Raw genomic sequence first — 21,580 nt, 5'->3', positions numbered from 1 at the left:
AGTGCAGCACCGGCTGCTCCAGAATCCCCTAGTTTTGTTTTCTGAACCTTTGAAAACAAAAGATGTGGTGGGAAAGGGGGCCCTTGAATGTGCTTCCTGCAGTAGTCCCAGCTGGAATGTGGAGAATGGAGAGTAGACCCATGGCCTTGAGGGTCAGGCCATGGCCGGAGCACCTCACATAGTAGATGCTCAGGAAACCTTGCTCCAGGGAATGGATGTGTCCTAGCGAATGTATTCATGGGAACTTCACTGAGTCATGGAAAGCACCTACCCAGCTGGGAGGGAGACATCCAGGTGGTGACAGGCCCGTGCCTAATGGTCTCGATGAACGACACGGCTAGCGGGTGGGGGAGAAGGTAGAAATGGAGACGCGGCCTTCCTGTGTTCGGCTTTTCCCCTGGGACCAGGCCCTGCCCCCTGCGTATCCTGAGATGCCTTCTCTAAGCCTCTCCGGCCCTGTGACCCGGGGAGCACAGCCGACCAATAGGCAGCTCCCCGCAGGCAGAGCCCAGCACCGGCCCGGCCCACCGGAGGCCAAGCCTCCAGGAGCCAACACAGATGACTTGTCCACTGCCTCACTCCCTAGTGGAAAAAACAAGCAAACAAAATTCCCTTGAGCAACCTGAAACCCTGTGGCCCAGGGCAAGTGGCAGGATCTAGCTCCACCTTCTCCTTCCCCAGTTCCTCGGCTCACCTACCCTCAGGCCCCTAGCAGCCTTCGGTTATTTATAACCGTGTCAGAGGAGAAGGCAGGAAGTAGGAAATCGTGAAGGAGGGGGCATAGGGGAGTGGCAGGGGCCAAGTGACCCACGGGCTAGGAATCCGCCTGCCTGGCCCGTGGTGGCCTCAGAGCCCCGTGACAGGGAGTTCTTCCCCAGCCTCCAGCCTCCGGCCTCCCAGCCCTACCTGCTGCTCTCTCCCCGCCATGTCCCCTTCTCAGGGCCGGGTGCAAGCAGTGTTACTCTGAGCCTTTTCCTCAGCCTGCCCATAGCCGGACAGCTCTCACTGGAGTTAAGGTGCAGGAGCGGGGGCCAGGCAGCAGGCCCAGCCTTTCCCCTCCTCCAGCACCGCCCTCACCCCCTCCTCTCTTTCTCTCTCTCATTTCAATGCTCTGAAAGCCAGAGTCGCAGTGTCCGTGCTGAGGACAGGGCTTCTCATAAACAGCATTAGCATCAAGGGCCCTCAGAGAGGAGGTGACTCCCCGAAAATCACAGATAAAGGAGCCTGGGGCCCTCTGCCTTGGGGGCCTTGGCCCTTTTTCTACACCCCACGCTGCACCCCAGGACCCTGGCTAGCCAGGGCTCTTCTGGGACAAATGTGAACGTCCCGCAAGCACCGTGCAGGCTGGGAGGGTCCGTCCTTGCTTTGCCCAGAGCCCTGAAATAGCGATGGAATCCCCGTGGCCACCTCGGCATCTTGTGTGGACTGAGGCCCGATACCCAGGCAATTCATTCACCAGAACATTCCGAGCAGCCGCGGAGTGCCAAGCAGCGCCGCTGACTTTCAGACAGTGTGGCACTGGGAGGTCCTTCCTTTTGGTTTTGTTTGTGTTAACACACCATCACCACCTCAGCGATTCCTAGACGGTTCAAGTGTGGTGCGTGGGCAGATGATGACAGAGGCCTTCGGGAGGCCTCTGAACCGCTAGGAATCTGTATGTGGAGCCTAAGTCCGATTCTCAAAGGCTCCAGTTCATAAGATGATCCAGGTACCCATCTAGGAGAAGTCTAGGTCAGAGGGAAGAGCTCGGGCTGCGCACCTGGGCCCAGAGGCGGGGACACACAGGCATGTCCCCTCTGCTGCTCATTCCCTTCTCTCCAGTCGCCTTCACACCAGCCCTACGTCCCCTCCATCAAGCCCCTCATGGTATCAGGATACTAGGATTTAAATCTGATCTGTGTCCAGAACTGAGTCACGTGAGATTATCATACAAGTCATGAGCATAGGATGGATCCTTGAATCTGGCCGACGCCTGGCCTTGTAGGTCCCTCTTCCCTCGCCCCCTCTCTTCCTGCCCCTGTAAGGTGCCCACTCACACGGATGCATCTGTTTCTGTTTGGCAACCCCAGGCGAGCCCTATGCCATGCAGAGGGTGCTCCCTCCTTCCTCCTTCCCTCCTCAGTGGGCACAAGGCAGGCAAGTGGGCAAAATCCTCACCCAGGCAGCATCTCGCCAGTGGGTGTACAGGTGCTTCTTGGGGGAAATTGGTTTCTTGATCAGCTGTGTTTCGGAAGCAGGAGAGCTAAGCAGGGTGCCATGCAGCAGAGCCTCTGGGAGCCTGGACTATGCTCACGGTCATTGCGTAATTCCAAGAGGGGAGACAGTAAACAGCTTTCCTACAGGTATTGGCTGAAAAGCATTTCTTAGGACTGGTGTTCGGAGGACCACACCCTGAGAGACACGGCTCCAGGCTTCCCCATCGTGTACAAGGTCATGTTCCCTGTCCCCATCCTCACAGCTCACCTGATGAATTACAGGAGTGGATGATGCTGAATTTCTGCCAGGAAGGCAGCCCTCCTTCGGAGCCAGGCAGTGAGGTGTGGCCTTCAGTGAGGGACCCGGGGGGCTCGTAGTGGAAGATGGAGCAAGGTCTGGTGGCAAATTTGGAGGTTCCCAACTTAGGGCTCTGAGGGATTGGAGTCTGCAAAGTGCTTAGGGAACACGCAGTGTGGTAATTGCACAAAAGGAAGTCATTTCCATCTTTCTAGGTGGTAGGTTAGCAAGCAAAACAAACCACAAATAAGGGGGGAACAAGCTGAGTGTTTCTTTCCCTGGCATTAGAGCTGCCTGCTGTTCTCCTGGCCAGAAATCACGACATGGACCTCAAGACAGCAAAAGTGGAGATGTAAAGGCAACAGGGGGCTTCGTCCTGCAGGAATATGCCAATAACCTCTGTCTGAAGTTCCAGGTTTTTTGCACAGAGCACGGTCTCACTGGCTGAGGGTTCCCCAATGACCCGTTTTCAGTATGTGTTTATTCCTGTAATTCACCCGCATTTATTGAGCACCTACTATGCGGGAGGGCCTGTGGTCAGGAATACCCATTAATTTCCAGGCAGCAAGGCTATTCTTAGTTTTCTGGTGTCTATTTAAAGAGTGTTAATCCTCTCAGCCTCCCCCTGCCCCCGTTCCCCTGCAATTAGACACATACCAAGTTCCAACCTGGGATAGTGATCTCGCCCCACTGGGAAGGCAGAACGGACAAGTGTTCTTCCCACCCTCCTCCCCCATGGGGCCAGGAATGTGGTCCTCATGGGCTCGGGCGGTCAGGGAATCAGCCAAGCCACAGGACATGTGCCTGCTTTGCCTGGGCATGTGCTGGAGTGCAGAGCCTGTCTGCTCCGGTCCTTCCTGGCAGCACAATGAGGCAGAAAGTGCTGAGGAAAAGGAGGGCAGAGGGGCGGGGGGGCGGGTGGTGACAGAATACTGTGGACCAGAGGGCTGCTGCGCCGCTGCTGGGGTGGTGACTGTGGGCATAATTTGTGATTAAGAGCTCAGAATCTGGAGTCAAAATCCTCGCTCCACCACATACTAGCTACATTCCAGGCAAATCCCTTAGCCTCTCTCAGCCTCAGTTTTCCCATCTGTAAAATGGGATGATGGTGATAATAATTCCTAATGTGAAGGCTTCCTCATTAATAGAATAATATATGCATGTAAGGTTCTTGGAACAGCTGTCAATTAACATTAGCTGCTTTAATATTTCATTCCTCTAAGCCCAAGTTTCCTCACCTGCAAAAGAGAAATAAGACCACCTTCTCCTGGGGTGCTTATGAGAGTTTAAGGAGCCAATGCATGAAAAGGTCTTATAATATAAAAATGTTACATATTATAAATGTTGCTTCACTGGTTTTATTCTAGTTCCAGCTCAATTTCTTAGGCCAGTCTACTCCCCCTCTCTAGACCTCAGTTTCCCCTTTTGTCAAGTGAGACTGGAGTGAGGTGTCCTCTACAGTGTCACAGGACATGGTTCCCTCAAAGTTACGTACAGCAAAACGAAGTCGGTAGCCTTAGAGCCTTGATTGGCTCCAAGACACCTCCCTTTTCCCCACATCTCTGCAGAGCTCATAGGGATACTAGGAGAAAGTAGCGTGATGCCTCGAATTTGCAAATATTACCTTGACCTACACTGTCCTGTCAGTATGGTGGCCGTTCCCCACAGGTGGCTAGTGAGCAATTGAAATGTGACTGGTCCAAACTGTGAGTACAGAATACATATTAAATTTCAAACACGTAAAAGGCTTTTAAGCCCCACTAAATAATTGTATTAGTTGGCTATGTGTGGAAATGATAATATTCTTTGACATTATCAGATTAATTTTAGCTATTTTTCTCTCTTTTCCTGTGGCTGTGAGAAAACTTAAAAATTACATACATGGCCTTCATTTGCATCTTACGATGTCATTTCCCTGGGACCGTGTGGTCTAGCCCAGTGGTCGGCAAACTCATTAGTCAACAGAGCCAAATATCAACAGGACAACGATTAAAATTTCTTTTGAGAGCCAAATTTTTTAAACTTAAACTATATAGGTAGGTACATTGTTATTAACTCAATTAGGGTACTCCTAAGGCTTAGGAAGAGCCACGCTCAAGGGGCCAAAGAGCCGCATGTGGCTCGCGAGCCGCAGTTTGCCGACCACGGGTCTAGCCTAAACCTTTCTTTCTGCCTCCCTGCTGTTGAGTCACCTGGTAAGACACTCTTCTCCGAGGGCTACAGAAGGAATCTGAGCTATTTAGGGTTGACTTTTTTAAACAGAATAAAACACAGATGTGCACTGTCCAGGTGGGGCGTTCAATTTTACAAGCTCCTCTGGCTGCAAGGAGCCCGGAATAAATCAAAGCCGTGGAGCTGACAGAGCTGTCTGTGAGGTTCGCACGTGGCCGGCACCTGGGGGTCACATCTGCACCCCCTCCCCAAGCCGCGCTGTCTTCTCTGTGAGGAAGGGGTGGGCAATGGCTTTGGTGTTATTTTCCAAGAGAGTCGCCACTGTTTCCCACACTGTCTGAGCAGCTTCAAAGAGCTTTTCTCATTGGGTTGGTCAGTGCCCAACATGTTGACATTGATTTCTTCTCTCTCTCTCTTTCTCTCTCTGTCTCTCTCTCTCTCTCTCTCTCACACACACACACACACACACACACACACACACACACACACACACACACAGCTTCCACTGCCTGGAAGGCTCCCTTCCTCAAATGCCCTCATTCATTCAGGATACGTTTACTGCATCACTGTTTCCCATCAGGCAGTGAGCTGGTGAACAAGACCGGACTCCAGCTCCCTCACCCTCTGGGGAGCCACCAAGTAATGATACTATGACGGCTGACATTTATCAAGTCCTTACTATACGCCAGGCAAGGGGCCAAGCCACCGCTCCATGACCTTGGTGAGTCCCCCCGCAGCCCTAAGCGCACCATCCTGGCACGCTCCATTTCACAGTAGGAGAGATGAAGCTGGGAAGGACCGACGCGCCTACGGCCATACCCCTGGTGGCTAATGAAACCAGCTTTGAACTGGGCCGTCCTATGCTCTTCCCCACCCCAGACTCTGTGGACAGAGAATAGGGCATGTTATTTTGCCCAAAAAAGCGGTTGGTCTTATTCACTCAGAGATCCTACAACCCAAAGGAAATTCAAGAGATCATCTGGACTCAAGGTCACAAAACTGGGGGCCCACAGCGCTGAATACGGCTCAGAGATACATTTTTGTTTGGCTTACATACATGTGTGCGTGTTTCTTCTTAATTGCACTAACGTCTAAAGAGCATATTTCACATTAAAAATTTGGATGTCTGGCTTATTCTAAGAGGCTGGAAATCTGATAATACGGGACTCACATTCTGATAGGCTGGAGCTGGACACTAGCGGTCCACTTCAGCGGGGCCATGAACTCTTCAGTTTGCCGCAGTCACCACCACTCTCTATTGCTGCCCCCATTCCAAAGCCAAAAGTAAGCTGCTATTTATCGTCACATTTTCCTGCTGTTTTACTGTTTGTCTAATCATAAAGAAAAATCTTAAGTGCCCATATGCCCCTTCAAAGTGGGAACACAAGAGACTAGGGAACAACATATAGTTTCTGGTAGAAGTGAGTAATATTTCAGTGTTTCATATGCAAACATAAGCTAGAAATCCAAATGCTTAATGTGAAATCTGATTTTTAAATGTTGACACAATTAAACACACACACACACACACACACACACACACACACGTGTATGGGCTAAACAAAACATATCCCTGGGCCAGTACTGGGGGCAGCCCCTCTGTAGGCATTTGAGTTTGAGATCTGACCTAGATCAGAGGTGAGGAGACCCCGGCCAAAAGGAAATCAATCAAAGAAGTAACTGGAACTACCCCTGCCTTCCTCGGTGCAGCCTTTTCCCACTGCTCCCATCTGCTCAGAAACCCACCCTGAGAATAATAGGGGTGTGGGTTCTTTCACATCCGTCTGTCCTTCCGGTGAACATGTGTATCAGGAAGACACGGGCTCCCTGGGGGCCTCTGTCCTGTTGTTGGGAAGGGGAGAGGATTATGATTGCTCAAAAGGGGGTGTGCCTAGCCTGGCTCTTCCAAACCCCTCCTCATTCATGTGAACAAGGTCTTAGTCCCAGGTGTTCATCCGAGCCAGACTTTCATGAGGGAAGTCTTCTTGGCTACAGATGTCCGAGCTAAGCAGTTAGCCAGATTTCCCGGAGCAAGGGGCTGCTCGGAGCAGGAAGGCCTGGTTTTGATCTTCGCTGAGTCTTAATCCGAACTCCTGTCCCTCCACTTCAGTAGAGGGGTATGGGTATCAAAAGAATTTGTACCAAGCCCCCCAGCGACCGATAGTAGACCCTGAAGTGACCTTGGCGTTTAATTGTAGCCATCCGCCCGGTCCGCCGGGTCCACCGGGGGGCTGCTTGCTTGGAAAAAAATCGGTTCTGCTGCAACAGGAAGTTTGGTGGTCAAATACATCATCTGATAAAGTCTGTCCGCTCACTAGCAGTTCTGTTCAGCCGAAGCCCTCTCCGCTTCCACAACCGCAGAGATCCTGGCTCTTATCTCAAGAGGCCGTATTTCTACAGACGTTACCTCCTAAAAGGTGCTGTGGAGGGAGTTAGGTGCTCAATCACTCAGCTAGAGGAGAGACCGACCCCTCCCAGAGGAACACACAGTCAGAAACACCTGATTCCTAGTAGGCCTTCAGGAAAATATCGATTACTATAAACATATGTGAAGAAATGTGTATGTGCCACAGAGAGCCAATCCTGCTATTTTACAGATAAGAGACTGGGGTCCAGGGAAGTGGGCATCACCAAGGTGATTCCCGGGACCGGTGGTGACCTAGAACTAAGACCCAGGTGTCCTGACTCCAGGCCTGTCCACGGCACATCCCCAAACCCTGGGGTCAACGAGGGTAGGTGGGGGCCGGGAACGTGGTCTGGCATCCAAGTTCAGTAGCACTGATCCATTTCCCAGGCCCTTCCATTGGCTCCCCTGGCACCTGCTACCTGAGCCTCTCAGAGGCAGGGGTGCTGGAGCAGTCTAAGGAGGGAAGGGGCACCTGACCCTTGAAAAGAGTGGGGAAGCGTGGGTTCCAATCCCAGCTCTGGGTATCAGCTGTGTGCCAGGCCCCTGAACCACACCAGCTCTCAAAATCACATCTGTTTCATGGGAACAGTGACCTCCACCATCCCGCGTTCCTCCTCGGAATGTTGTGGCCATCAAATAAGGTCAAGGGAACTTAAGACTCTAAAATGCGGAGAGTCATGAAAAGATAGAGCAGGGAACCTTGTTGTTTGTTTCTCTGCCCTGTGGGAGGCAGTCTGACAGAAGCATTCAAGTTGGGGCGGGACATCAAACCACCATGGAGTTTTGAGACTCAGTTCTCTGCGACCCTGAAACATGTCACATCATCCCTTGGGCCACATTTTTCTCACTGAAAATAAAGCGAGAATCCCTGCTCTGCCGTGTCATATAACGACACCACTAAAAGCCAGCATTTATTGAGCTTTTAGTAGGTGGCCGATTCTGTGCTAAACATTGCCAACGAATTGTTTCACTTAATCACCAACCCAACGTGTCACATACTATTCCCCCATTTTGCAGATGAGGAAACTGAGGCTAGAGAACCTGCCCAAGCTTGTGAGGCGCACAGTTCACAAGAGCTATCACAGTTCCAAATCTCAGGCCGTGAGTCCATTCAGGATGAAAGACTAGGTCCAAAGGAGAACCCTCCTAGCTCCCGAGCTGCCAGCACTTGAGCCAAACAGCAGTAATCCCTCAAGGGACAAAGCCACGTCTTCATGACCCGAGTTGCAAGGTTCACCTTCCTCATGCCCTAATCTGGGGGGTTGCAGGCGCCCTGAGATTTCTGAATGAAACAGTCCTTCTCTGCAGGCAACTGGGCTGATGCCTGGCGACCTCATTCCAAGGGGAGCAGAGATATGTGGAGGAGGAGGGGATAGTTGCCATGCAATATTGAAGGTCTCTAGTTCCGGGATGGCTCTGGTCTGCTCAGGATCCAGGATCCACGCCCCCCTCCCCGCCCCCCGCCCCCTGCTCCCGCCGCCCTATCTTCCGAGGGCTCTGTTTTTCCACCAGCTGAACTTTACCTTGGGCTTTCTGAGGCCAAACCTTATGGCTTTCCTTCCCCTTTCCACCCCCACAGAAAGCCAGGTGGCCGCAGGCCTGAGAAAACCTCAACTGTCCCTACTCTCTGTGCCCAGAATGCCACTGTTATGCGATAAGGTTTACAGGGACATAAATCAGAACTGGGTGTTGGGTAGCATGGACTGTCCCTTTTGTGGCAGCCAAACTACCCCAGCCTGGCAGGTGGCTTATGCATGGATCAGGAAGGGTTCAACAGGGCTCCTTCCCTCCTCCAGACACTCATGTTTTAGCAACTACAGGCGGGATAGACACTCATGGGCTCCTGTCAAACACTGTTTAGTGAGTCCCTTTAGCTAGAATCAATACTCTTCTGCTCCAGCCTGCAGAGATTAATTCAGGAAAATTAATACCTGAACCCATGTCACCGCCTCTGAAAAGGTAGGCACCTCAACCAGGACACATCGGTGACCTACTACCTCAGCTGACCCCATTCTCAGCACTGTGGGTCCATATGAAAATGGCAAGGGCGATAAATGGACTTGCCCCATACGAAAATGGCCAGGACGATAAATGGACTTGCCCACGGGAGGAGAGATGGTAAACTGATGTGACTGACACTAAGGAACCAATCTCAGAGGGGAGAAGTACAGTGATCTAGCCCAGCCGGTGTGGCTCAGTGGTTGAGCATCGACCTATGGTTGGATCCCCAGCCAGGGCATAAGCCTGGGTTGCAGGCTCGATCCCCACTGTGGGTAGGAGGCAGCCAATCAGTGATACTCTCTCATCATTGATGTTTCTATCTCTCTCTCCCTCTCCCTTCTCTGAAATCAATAAAATTATATATATACATATATATATATATCAATATATATCAATAAAATTATATATATACATATAGAAATATATATATACATACATATATACATATTTTAAAAAAAAAAAGAAGAACATTGATCTACTAAGGAGTCCACAAGCTATTTTCAGCATTTCAGTAAGCCAACCAAACCGTATACCGCGATCATCCATAACCCATGAGAATGCTTCTCAGGTGAAGCGAACACCAACCTTCTTGGCTTTGGGTTGCAACTAATTGGTGTATTCGCTGATTAAGTCCGAATAATATTAGACTGGCTGGCGTGGCAGTGATGGATATAGGGTAGCAGTTTTATTTTTAATGGAAAAGTAATCAACTCGCAACACATGGAGTTGTGGTGGATAATGTTTCCAAACATGGAATTCATTGAAGGAAAATGAATAAAAATAGCCCTTGGTGTTGGAAAGGCTGGGAACCGCTGATTCAGTGGAAAGAGCACTGGGTTAAGAATTAGAAAGAGGGTCAAGGCTGGCTTTTGTTAGGACCACAGGGTCATAAAATTGGTTTTGTTAGGACCTTCCTGTCATATAAAATTGGTGGCAGCGGGAGAGGCACGGGCTGGAGAGGCTGGTTATAAGAGAAAATCAAAGAGAAGCATACGGAGGGGAACCCCAACATGGGGAGTCAAAAGACCAATGTGGGGGGAAGTTACAAAAAGTAATGCATCTTCCCAGGTCCAAAGAATACTAGCTCTGGGTCTGTGCTTGAGACCGCTTCAGAATGCAAGTTTTGGAGACTGACTAGCAGGTGTAGGTTCTGGCTCCTCTGCTTCGCAGTGGTGTGATCTTGGACTAGCACGTTCACTCCTCTAGCCATGGGGTAATTCAGTTGCTGACGTGGTATGCAAGTGAGGAGTTTGGTACAGTGCCTGGTGCATAGTAAGTGCACCTTAATGCAAGGTGGCTATTGTTGTTGGGGATGCTCTGCTGGATGGTATTTAAAAATCACGTGTGTGTTTTTCCCTCTGGGAGGGTGGTGGAGTACTATGTCCAGAAGATGGGGTTGGACTTATCAAATAACACCGACAGCATAGAGGCGCCTCCCTCTCGGAGGGGTGAGATGCATCCCATTGGGTGGTGCCCAGCCCCTAGGCTTCGCCCGGCCCAATCATGACCCACTCTGGGAATTTCCCACGCAGCTTTGGAGAATTGGGTTTTTGCTAAAGATGGTGTTTTTACACGTTTCCAATGCGGGCAAGGTGATGCCGGGAGGAGGCGGGGAAATGGGAGCCAGCGAGACCTGGAGAATGAGACCTTAGTAAGGGGTGCTTGAAACCAAGGGGGTGGCAGGGCCAAGACCCAGAGAGAGAATCTGAACACAGGAGCTTAGAGGGCCAGTGAGGAGGAGGATGGAGAGGTGGGCAAGCACCAGCCTGGCCCCGAAGAGTCTTTTTATGACACCTGGGGGGTTTTAATCGGGACACTGCAAGTGGCTCTCAAGTCAGCCTTCCAGCTGCCATAGTGACTGCGTCATTCTTGGCCGAGACCCACCTGCCTCCCTCTCTCGGTCCATCTCCGCAGCCATCACACCAAGCAGCATCCCAAATGCAACGGCAAGAGGAGTGGGGAGAGAGGGAGGTGTCCCTTTGCGCCATCATGAACCTGGCCAGAGCCAGTGACCTAGGGGGCACCTTTGAGGTAGCAAATAAACCCTGTGTAGGACTCTTCAGAATACAGCACGTGAGCTTGAACCTGGGTTCCTATGAAACCCCAAAGTCCAACACCTTGATGTAATGAAAGGCCTGGGGCTTGTCATGAAAGCAAAAGAATAAGACCATCTTCCACTGAATTACCCCAATGGCAACAAGGTGCCGTGGCTGTCCTGGCACCTGAGCCCCTCCCTTAAAAATGCTTCCGTCAACTTGGTCTAAGAGTCCCTAATTTTGCTCACTCGCAAAGGGATGAAGGGATAAACAAACAAACAAAAAAAGAACAAAATCCTAGAACAGGAGTGGGCAACCTTTTTGTGAATGCGTGCCAAAACCAGCAAAATCTCTGACTCAGAATTCTTCTGCGTGCCAACCCTAATTTTTTGAGAACATGTTACGCCAACTTGATATCTCTTAAGGTGTACGTATGTGAATAACCTTGAAGAAATAATAAAATTCATTCAAGCGACAAAATAGTATATGATGATGAAAAATACATTTATTTTTTAATGTATGCATGTTATGTAAAATTATTTATTTATCTAAGATGCACCTACACTGAATTTATCTGAAAAATGAAGAAGTCGATATTAAGAAAAAAAATGGAAGATTGTAAGAGAGGGTTTCGCACTGGCATGCCATGTTTGGCACGCGTGCCGGGGTTGCCCACCCCTGTCCTAGACAGTCAAAAAAAACTTTCTCATTTGAAAGAAGCATGAAAGTATGACTTTCTGTTACTGGCTGTAACAGTTCCTCCATCCCTTTATATGGCCATCCAAACAGAACTGGGGGTTTTATTTTAGCTCACATTTCATATGACTTTGTATTCATTTCAGATGTATAGGAGAATGGTTGGATAATCCTATACTTTACAAAGTGATCCCTCCAGGATTTTCAGTGCCCACCTGGCACCATCCATAATTACTACAATATTATTGACTGCATTCCCTATGCTGTACTTGACATCCCAGTGACGATTTTATAACTATCCACTTATACTTTCCAATCCCTTCACCTTTTTTGCCTAGTCCCCCAACAATATTTTATGGCTGAATAATATTCCATCTCTTGGCTATTGTAAACAACACTGCAATGAACACAGGTGGTGCATACATTCTTTCCAATTAGTGTTTTGGGTTTCTTTGGATAAATTCCCAGAAGTGGAATCACTGGGTCATAAGGCAGTTCCGTTTTTAATTCTTTGAGGACCATCGGTCCTATTTTCCACACGAAAAGAACTACGTTAACACAGCCACTCTGGAGGGCAAGCCTGTGGGAACTACTAAAATGTAAAATGCATGTACCTTGTGTCCAATAATTCCCATTGTATATTTGCCATGGAAATATATTTGTTCCCGTGAGCAAGAGGATTGTGTAGTGACTGTTGCAGCGGTCTTTGTAAGCATGAAAAGCTGCTAGAAACCTAGATATCTACCAATAGGTGAATGGCTCAATCAATCTATACCTATACCTATAGGGATATTATATTATTATAGTAATATAATAGCATATGGCAAAATATAGCATAATATTACATCATATAATATAATGTAGTATATAGCAGAGTAGGTGATTATATTTTTTTAATCAGGTTGCAGGGGGTTAAATATGGGCTGTGCTATCACCTTGAACAAATTACCTAGGTAATTTTTCTATGCCTCAGTTTCCTCATCTGTAAAATGGAGATAACAGCTCACCTGCCTCACAGGACTGTTGAGAGAATTCAATGAGTTGATGCATGCTAATTATTTAGAGTGGTGCCTAGCACAGAGTAATTGCTGCATAATCTGTTTGTAAAAAGTATAACCCCATGGAACATTATATCTAAAAAGAACGAAGTAGGTCCATATGTGTTAACTGAGACCAGTCTCTAATACACGTTGTCCAATGGAAAAAAAAAAGCAGATGCTAAACGTTGTTCTACTATTCATGTTTCTAAGGGGAAAAGCCACTCTAAGTTTTCTATCTGTACCTATGTATGTAAATGCACAGGGAAGAAAGGGTCTGGAGAAGGAGCTAGAATTAGAGGAAGTTATCAAAAAGGACTTTACCTTTAGCTGATTTTAGATAAAGATATACTTACATATATACATATACATACATATATACATATACACATGGATATAGAATATATTCACAAAATACTTGTCACTTTAAAATGTGGGTAAAAATTAACGGACTGAGGTGGTACAAACCATTATCCCCCTTTTATAAAGGAGGAAACCAGAGTTAAAAGACATCCAGTAGCCTGCCTGGGCGCACACAGCCAGCACGCCCTGGAGGATCTGCCCGGCTCTGCCCGCCCCCTGGCCTCTCCACCACCCCACACTGCCTCTCCAGGCCACCCAGGAGCCGCCTGTGACAAAGGCTAGAAGAAGGGGCCTCCTTGTCCGTCCTGGCTGCAATGGGAAAGGCCGAACGCAGTGGAGAATGGTGGTGGTGTTTTTGTTTTTCAGTGGGGAACCTGTCGGAATGTGCCGTTCAGCAGTGGGGCCCATGGGTTCCTGCTGCTCCTGCAAAACAAACAAAGGCCGCCACCCAGGCCACCTCTGTGCCTCTGTTCCAGCCTTATCTCTCCAGGGACTGTGAAAGGGACACCACGGAGGGCGGGGCTTCTCCAGCCAGCCGGGACCCAGTCTCCTGACTCTCTCTGGTTTCCCACCCACCCCCCTGGCCATCTGCACCAACTGGAGGAGGCGTCCTGGGCGCCCCAGCTCGCCCCACTGGAAGGAAAGGGTACTGCAGCCTGAGATTCTTGTAGTAGCTCTACTTCCCCCTGCGCCTCAGGGAGCTGGTCTTTTTTAATTTACTTTGACTTGGTGATTTTGAGGGTCTATTCCAGTTCTGACAGCTAAAGGACATCAGAAATGTTTCTTTCTTTTTCTCTATTTCAACCTCAAATAATAATGATAGGTTCTCCCTCCCATAAGATGATGGGTAATGAAAATTCTCTGGCCATTTGGTTATCTTCCTATTTTTTAAAACTTCTCCAGTCAACAAGTAAAGCACTCTCGTTCACCGTCCATCCCATCTGGGTCCTAGGAGGGGTGGTCTGACTCAGAATGTCAAGGGTAAGTGAAAGTTACCGAGACGTTATTGAAGAATAGCATAGCGAACAATGCATTTAGCCTTCGTGGGCTACAGTGAGCTGCAGTGTTGATGAGCCGGGTGACCTTGAGCAAGCGCAACCCCTCTCAGCCTCCGTGCTTCCATCTGATTCAATGGACAGAATGCCCACCCTTCAGCCTGCTATGAGGTGCGTGTGCCCAGCAGGAATCGGAGAGCAGCTCTCCTCTTTCCAAGGGTTCAAGATGTCGGGCAGCCTGGGTCCCCTCCCCAAGTGGCTGCTGGCTCGTTGCTGAAGTTTGATCCTTTTTTTTTTTTTCCAAGTCCCAAAGCCCAGTGTGGAGCGTCATTGTGTGGGATCCTGAGAGGGAACGGATCCGGCTTCTTTGAAAATGGCTTCTTTGCTAAAACCACAACCTCAGATCTGATACAGAAAGAATCTGCTGGCACTGGTCCCTGTCAGAACAATTCTGTGATATCCGGGGACCATCCTCCAGGCCTGGCAGGGCCCCCAAGCTGAGCCTTCCTCTCCGATTCCCAATAGGCTCAGGGGGCAGGCCCCCAACACTCCATCTCACAGCCCCTTTCCTCTATGCGGAGGGAGGGGGAGCGGAGAAAAGGGCTCGGAGCTGTGAAGCAAAATCCTCTCTCTGCTGCTCCCCCGCCCTGAACACACACCCCTACACACACACACACGCACACACACACACACACACACACACACACACGTGCAGGCAGGCACACGCACTGCCCACCCCTTCCTGCGCTGGGCAGAGCTGCTGGAGCAGGATCCACCCGGCCAAAGCTGCCTTCCTCATTCCCAGCCCCCTCCCTTCCCTCCTCAGAGTCAAGGTTTTGTGAGGAGTTTCAAGGGCATGACTGGTGGGGAGGGGACCACAGACATGGCTGCTGCCAAGTCCTTTCTTCCCCCCACAGAGTGTTGTATAAGCCAGCATGTAGTTTACTCTGCTCCTAAACACTTCACTGGGGTGCAGGGCCTGGAGTTGCCATAGAAACACCTTTGAACTCTTCCTCACCCAGAAGACTGTGCCAGTCCCCAGGGCTTTCGGGGAGCAAGGCCAAAAGAGGCACCTGTGGATGCGGAGAAAGGAGAGGGAAGGCCATGGTGGTGGAGGTGGAGGGGTTCCTTCGAGAGGGTGGAGCCTGGCAGGCCATGCCCTTCACCCAGCAACAGGGCACCTGGCCACAAAGAGGAAAAAAGCCAGGAAGGTTCTGGAAGAGGAAGCTGGTGGGCTGGCTTGAACCTCTTTAATGAGTTACAGCATTGATTGGTGGGTCCATAGGGGTCAAGGGGAGTGGGGTGCTGCTATGTATTTCCTTCTGGGAGAGAACAGTCTTCAGCCCAGATTGGAAACTAGGGAGGCTGTGACTAGGAAAACGGGGAGCCCCCTACTGGCCGCCAGCGCTGCAAGGCAGCGGAGGTCAGCGAGCGGCCCACATCCACACCTCCCATTTTTAAAAGCATTATCTCATCGCTGCCACCAGTGCAGTGCACCAAACCCAGGCAGCACAGCTCTGGACCGGGGCCAGCGTAGCCGAAGATTTTTTTTTTTTATTGTTTCTTTTTTAGTTTTGCTACCACAATGTTCTGGTCTTTGGGTACTTCCTGGGAACTTAGCTTTTCTCTGGAGCTTATTGCGGGGCGAGGGAGTATTTCTTGGGTAAATCCAGAGAAATTACAAGAAACTTTCAGCATGAGCCCAGACCCACGGCAGGAAACCTCAGCGGTGAACAGCGAGGCAGTGCCCCCACTTGGAAGCGGGGTTCCCTTGCCTCTGTTTCCGCTGCTCCCTGGTCAGCTTGCAAGGTGGAAACCCAACAGCCCAGGGCAGGAGCAGGGAGGTGGCATAAGGTTCCCCTCTCCCCAGACACCTTAAAGTCCAAGGGCACACGCCAGAGCCATTGTCAAGTGCAACGCCCTGACTCCACCTGTCAGATGCCAGGCCCCAGTGTGCACTCCTAGCAGCAAGACCAGAAACCAGCAGCTGCAGCTCCCAACCCCTCTCAGGTAGGAATGTACATACGGCGGGGGTGGAGACAGGCCAGGTGGAATTTGGGTGGGGTCAGTCCCAGGAGAAGGGAGGAAACCTCCCAGGCCTCAGGCAGCTCAGCAGAACCCTTCCAGGCACACCACAAACCCAGGGCCAGCCCGGTCCCCCTGGAGAGGGGAGGGTGTGCCGCTTGGGCCCAGGATCCTCTCACAAGCATGACCCCAAGCTACACAGACTATTCCCCCCCACCCCCGCCCACTGACCTGGTCCCCATAGCCACCTCCCTGATTCCCCTAGACGGGGCCAGGCCCACCAGCAGCGCCCCTCCCAACCTCAGCTGCCTCCCCTGCCCGGCTCCTGCCTCCTCCCCCGCCTCCCCTACAGCACACTTGTGGAGGCCCTCACCCAGGACCCAGTGGAAAATTTCCTTCCCCTTTATGACTGTACTTAAAACACACATACTCCATTCTTCACCTCTGAATCCACTCAGCCGAGTGGCTAGACTGTGTCCCACCCCAGCCTGGCCGGTGTGTACACACACACACACACACACACACACACGCACACGCACGCACACGCACAGCAGGGGCCGCTGGACATGCTTTATGAGCTAGAAAGGAGAGGAGAGATGTTTTCCAGCTGCTCCTCCACCTCGCACCATCCAAGCCCGTGTCCTGCACGCTCCCAGGCCAGCTCTCCCAGGACCCTCCCTGCTACATCGTACCGAGTGGTTCTAATACAGACACAAGCCCAGCCTGGAATCGGCACCTTGTTGTGTGTGACCTGTGGCATCTTTGTTCTTTTGGTGACAAGTCTATTTTCCACTGCTCCTTCTCCCCCTCCCCGCACACATTCAAGGGGGGGGGGGGGGGAACCAGCCTCCCTGTGACTTCTCACAGCTCGGTGATAAGTGATCCCTCACACACGCCGCCTCCCGCTGGCCATCAACACTCTCCAGGACAGCTCCTGGGGGAGGGCCAGCCCCTCCGCTTTCTTCTCATTTTCCCCTCCAGTCCACCCACCCCGCCGCGGGCAGTCCAAGGAGCTCCATTAGCACTTGCCGAGAGACTCAAGGTCGGTGTGGGTCTCATTGAAAAGCATGAGCTTCTTAGGAGGCGCAGGAGGGGATGCCAACTCAGAAACTTCAAGCTTCTCCTGCCACTTTCTGTGCACATGGCTGGCAACTTTTTTTCCCCTTTTAATTACTCAACATCCCAGCAGTTTATTTGGCATCCCAAGTTTTAGGATCCCTTTCCCCTGACCCTAGCCCTTCCTCCCGCCATGGTGCAAAGGAAGTTTTACCAGATGTCAAAAGGACCGATAGGGACCTCAACTCCTAAAAGGAGACCGAAGGCTGCAAAGGGTTCATTCAGCCACTGTGGGGTTTCTCTGCGCGGCTTCTCCCCGCCGGCTCTGTCAGCGCCCTCGCCCCAAGCCCGGGCAGGGAAAAGAGAGAGGAGTTCTCCATGCATCCCCGGCTGGGCTGCAGCGCACGGGGAGCTCCCGCGGGGACACGGGCGAGCTTACCTATGTCAGAGTTGCAGAAGGCTTCCTGGGGGTGGGTGGGCGAGCATGTGCACGCCTCGGCGCCCCAGTACCCCAGGCTCCAGGTGCCCAGGAGCACGACGAGCCCGAGCCAGGGAGTCATCGCTGCTGCAGGGGCCACTGCTCGCCTCTCCAAAGTTGCCGTGCGCGCCGGCGGCGGGGCTGCTGCAGCCGGAGCTGGTGCACCCACCGGACGGGGCAACTTGGACCTCGGCGCGCTGCCCTCCGAGTGGCCAAAGGGGACGGATCGGGTGCGGCGAGGCGGCCTCGGCGCTGGCGCACGACTCTGCGGGCCGGCGGTGGCTCCGGGTCGAGGAGCGGGAGCTGGAGCAGGAGCTGGAGCAGCAGGAGGAGAAGTCGTCCGAGAGCCCGCTCGCTGCCTGCTCTGCACCGCTGCTCCGCGGCCGAGTAATATAGCGCGGGTACCCCCGGCGCCCCCTCTCGGGTCCCGCCCCTCCGACCAATCGCGGAGCCGCATTACCTCATCGGCCCTCCGAAAAGGGGGTGGGGCCGAGGGCGCGGGGCGACGGGGCGGGGCCTCCCCGGCCGGTTCAGATCCTTATAGGGAATAATGCGGCTTTGGGCTCCGGAGTGGAGGGACTGGGACGGCCTCAGACCCGCACTGGCGGGGTAGCCTCGGGAGCAGCGCCCGCGTGCCCCCTCCCGCCCGCCCGCACCTCTGCCACATGCCCGCACGCCCTCCGGGCGCCTCCCGACTCAACCAGAGTCAGCTGCTGCTCACCCCAGCACCCACCCTCCGCAGGTCAGGGCGGCCCTGGCCCTGGAGACCTTGCCAGCACCTGGATGAAAGGCTAAGAAAAAAATGTTACCTTCCCACCTTCTCTGGAAAAAGCAGAGTCAGAGGGGAAAGCCAGACAGGTGACCTACCCTCTCCAGCCCCCACCCCGCCCCGGGCTTTGCTGCCTTTTGGAGCTGGCTATAATAGCAGGTCGGTCCCCGCTCACCCGGAGTACATTGCGAAGCCATTCAGCAAACACTGTGCTGGATGTTGGGTTCAGCAAAACGAAGTTCTTGCCCCCTTGGAACTTGCAGGTAACATGCCAGGAGATCCATGAATACACACACGCCTAGGGTGATCGTCTGTGGGGACAGTGCTGTGAAGGCAGCACAACAGAGTAACATTGGGCTAGAAATGGCTGCAGAGGGCGCTGCTTTCTGTGGGGTAGGACGTCTCCGAGTAGGGGACACCCCAGCTGAGATGTGAACACGAAGAAGGCTCATCCCTGTGAGCATCTGGGAGGAGGGAACCGCAGTCAGGGAGAACTGCAAGGGCAAAGGCCCCTAGGGCAGATAGGTCTCCACCCTTTGGCAAGGAATTGGGGGTGGGGGGTGAACTGATCCAAAACTGGGGTGAAACCAGGTCCTGGAGGACTATCCGGGATCCTCGGCTGCGAACCGTAATGGATAATTGCTAGCGACCAATTATTATTACTGAACATCTCGATGCTGACGTGTATTTTCCATACCTCACCTCATCCTACCTCACAGTCCTGGGGAGGGAAGCACACGTTTGAATGACACTTTCCTGATGAGGAGACTGGCACCGAAAGGTGACACGACTTGGCAACCAGCCAGGCACTGCTGGCATCCACCTTGGTAGAGAGGTTTCTTGCACCCGGGGCAGCCCTCAGCTCTAACTGTGCACATGCCCGTCTGCAGCTGGAACCTGCTGTCTTTTCACTCCTGGGTCTCTCTCCCTTTCTCTACCCGCTCATTCCGTTTAGAACGAGACTCGAATGTCTTGGCTATAGAAATAACGAAAAGTTTAGAACAAAACAAGAACTGAAAGTGCTGCTCAGAAATGCACCTCTTTCCCAGAAACGCCCCCATTTACCCTTCAGAGAAGTGATGGGGGGGATGCAGGACATTTCATTGGAAATGGTATTTCCACGAACATTTTTAAAATGCCTTTGTATCCCTTAAATTCTTAGCTATAAGGAAAGGCATCTAGTTTTCGCATTTTCCTGTCGTAGCCCCCTCCCAACGTTCAAGACCCTTCCCACCTCAACTCTAGAGCCTGGCCCACCCCCGTCTCTCCCTCTCGCTGTCAGCACCAGCACTTTGCTCACTATTTCAGGGATCCGGTTGTATTATTTCCCCCGCCACTCCAGCAACACTGTGAAGCCTGAGATATTTGGCCACACTGCTTTTTAGCCCTCAGAGCACAGAGCAGGGTCCCAGGAGCCTTGGGTGTGGGTGTGGCCAGCAGCGCATTGCGTCTGGAGGTTGAATGAGGGCATGGCTGGTGGGATTTGAGTTGCACTGATTCCTGCGCCGTGCCAGTCATGTGGAAGGTCTTAGAAGCCTTTCCAGACCAAATCCACGGTGGATAAGCATCTCATGTGATAAGATGCTTCTCTTTTTTCTTTTCACGTTAACGGTTTTGTCCTAAATGCCAGTGTTTTCTCCAAGGGGAGCCTTGCCTAGAACCGGCGTGTGAGGCAGATAACTTTTGCTGAACTTTGAGCAGCAGGCTCCTCGTTGAAAGCATCGGAGGCATTCGGCCATGGGGTCCTCAAACTACCGCCCGCGGGCCACATGCAAATACAAATATTGTATTTGTTCCTGTTTTGTTTTTTTACTTCAAAATAAGATATGTGCAGTGTGCATAGGAATTTGTTCATAGTTTTTTTTAAAACTATAGTCCGGCCCTCCAACGGTCTGAGGGAAAGTGAACTGGCCCCCCGTTTAAAAAGTTTGAGGACCTCTGGGCCATGCAGCTCCTTCATTTTGGAAGCACAGGAGTGATCTGATGTTTCCAGCGGAGCGGTAATGAAATGGTGGTTTGGGTTAGTTCCTCTCGCTCCCTATCCTAAACTAGTCCACACAGTGTCTTTGGAGTTCATCTTCCCTTTCAGTTGGGAAGTTCTCCCTAATGTCTAATCTGAGGGGACTCCCCTCTGCCCACCTGCCTGTGTAAGGTCGGCTCAGGCCTCATCTTAAGGAAAAAGAGCAAGCTCCATGGATCTTTGTGTGGGGGAGCCCTTCTGCCAGGTAGCCCCTCCCGCAAGCAGACCTCACAGGCAGCCAGGCAGCCAGCCAGCCAGTCAGCCAGAGGTCCCAGTGCACAGGGACCTAATATGCAAGCATCGCTTCTCCAGGTCCACTTGCTAAGGTAGATGGATGCCCCTGGGTTCATGGGAAGGGTGAAGACACTGGCTCTCCCACTTGTTCTTGACAGCTAAGAACAATGATAAATGGATAAACCTTGGGAGAACTGAAGAAGTCTCCAAATGTATCTGGCTGACCTGGTATTTCCCTTCCTGGAACTTTTCTAGGAAAGGTGATCCCATGACCACCCACCCCCTTCCTATCAAGTTACAGAACACTGGAATCTCTGGGAACGTGATTTTTCAGAGGTCCTAGCCTCTTCTTATCTGTGGGAAAAATAAGGTCCAGACAGGTGAAGGAATTTCCGCAGTGCCTCAGGACAGGGTGGCAGCTGCCCACACATGGCCCGAGGGATGCACCTTGGCCATGGAAACCCAACCACTCGCCAGCCTGGATCTGCCTTTCAGATCTGCCTTTCAGATCTGCAGATGAGTTCCTCCCAGAGTGTTTGTACAGTGGCCGATGTGAAGAATTTCCCCTACCCCGACTGACCAAATAGTTGTCTGTGATGATAATCCTCACCTCTGCCCCGCGGGGCCCGGTGAACTCAGAGTGAACACGGCCCTGTACTCCTCAGCCCTTTATCTCTTGTGCGTGTCGTGTTTTTCCTTTCCAAATAATTATCTAACGCCTTTGAAAACATTCCAAACATATCCCTGCAAAGAGACACGTAAAAAACCTTTCTAGGCGGATGAAAGGTGCTTGTATTA

The 21,580-nt window shown here is 51.7% G+C and overlaps 2 protein-coding genes across 3 annotated transcripts in view; one reads left to right on the top strand and one right to left on the bottom strand.

Annotated features, from left to right (window-relative positions):
- The window catches only part of TIMP3 (TIMP metallopeptidase inhibitor 3), a 54,345-nt gene extending 36,207 nt beyond the window's left edge, over window positions 1–18,138 (bottom strand). Inside the window, exon 1 of the mRNA XM_036297704.1 lies at window positions 17,721–18,138. Coding sequence (XP_036153597.1) covers window positions 17,721–17,841 — 121 coding nt within the window. The 5' untranslated portion in view covers window positions 17,842–18,138. The remainder of the gene's footprint in view (window positions 1–17,720) is intronic.
- Window positions 1–21,580, top strand: part of SYN3 (synapsin III) — a 388,952-nt gene that overhangs the window by 162,392 nt on the left and 204,980 nt on the right. The window lies entirely within an intron of this gene.

The sequence above is a fragment of the Myotis myotis genome, unplaced genomic scaffold (genome assembly GCF_014108235.1).
Source record: "Myotis myotis isolate mMyoMyo1 unplaced genomic scaffold, mMyoMyo1.p scaffold_m19_p_3, whole genome shotgun sequence".
NCBI lineage: Eukaryota > Metazoa > Chordata > Mammalia > Chiroptera > Vespertilionidae > Myotis > Myotis myotis.
The sequence above is the reverse complement of the archived record's forward strand: the minus strand, read 5'-3'. Positions and strand labels throughout refer to the sequence as shown.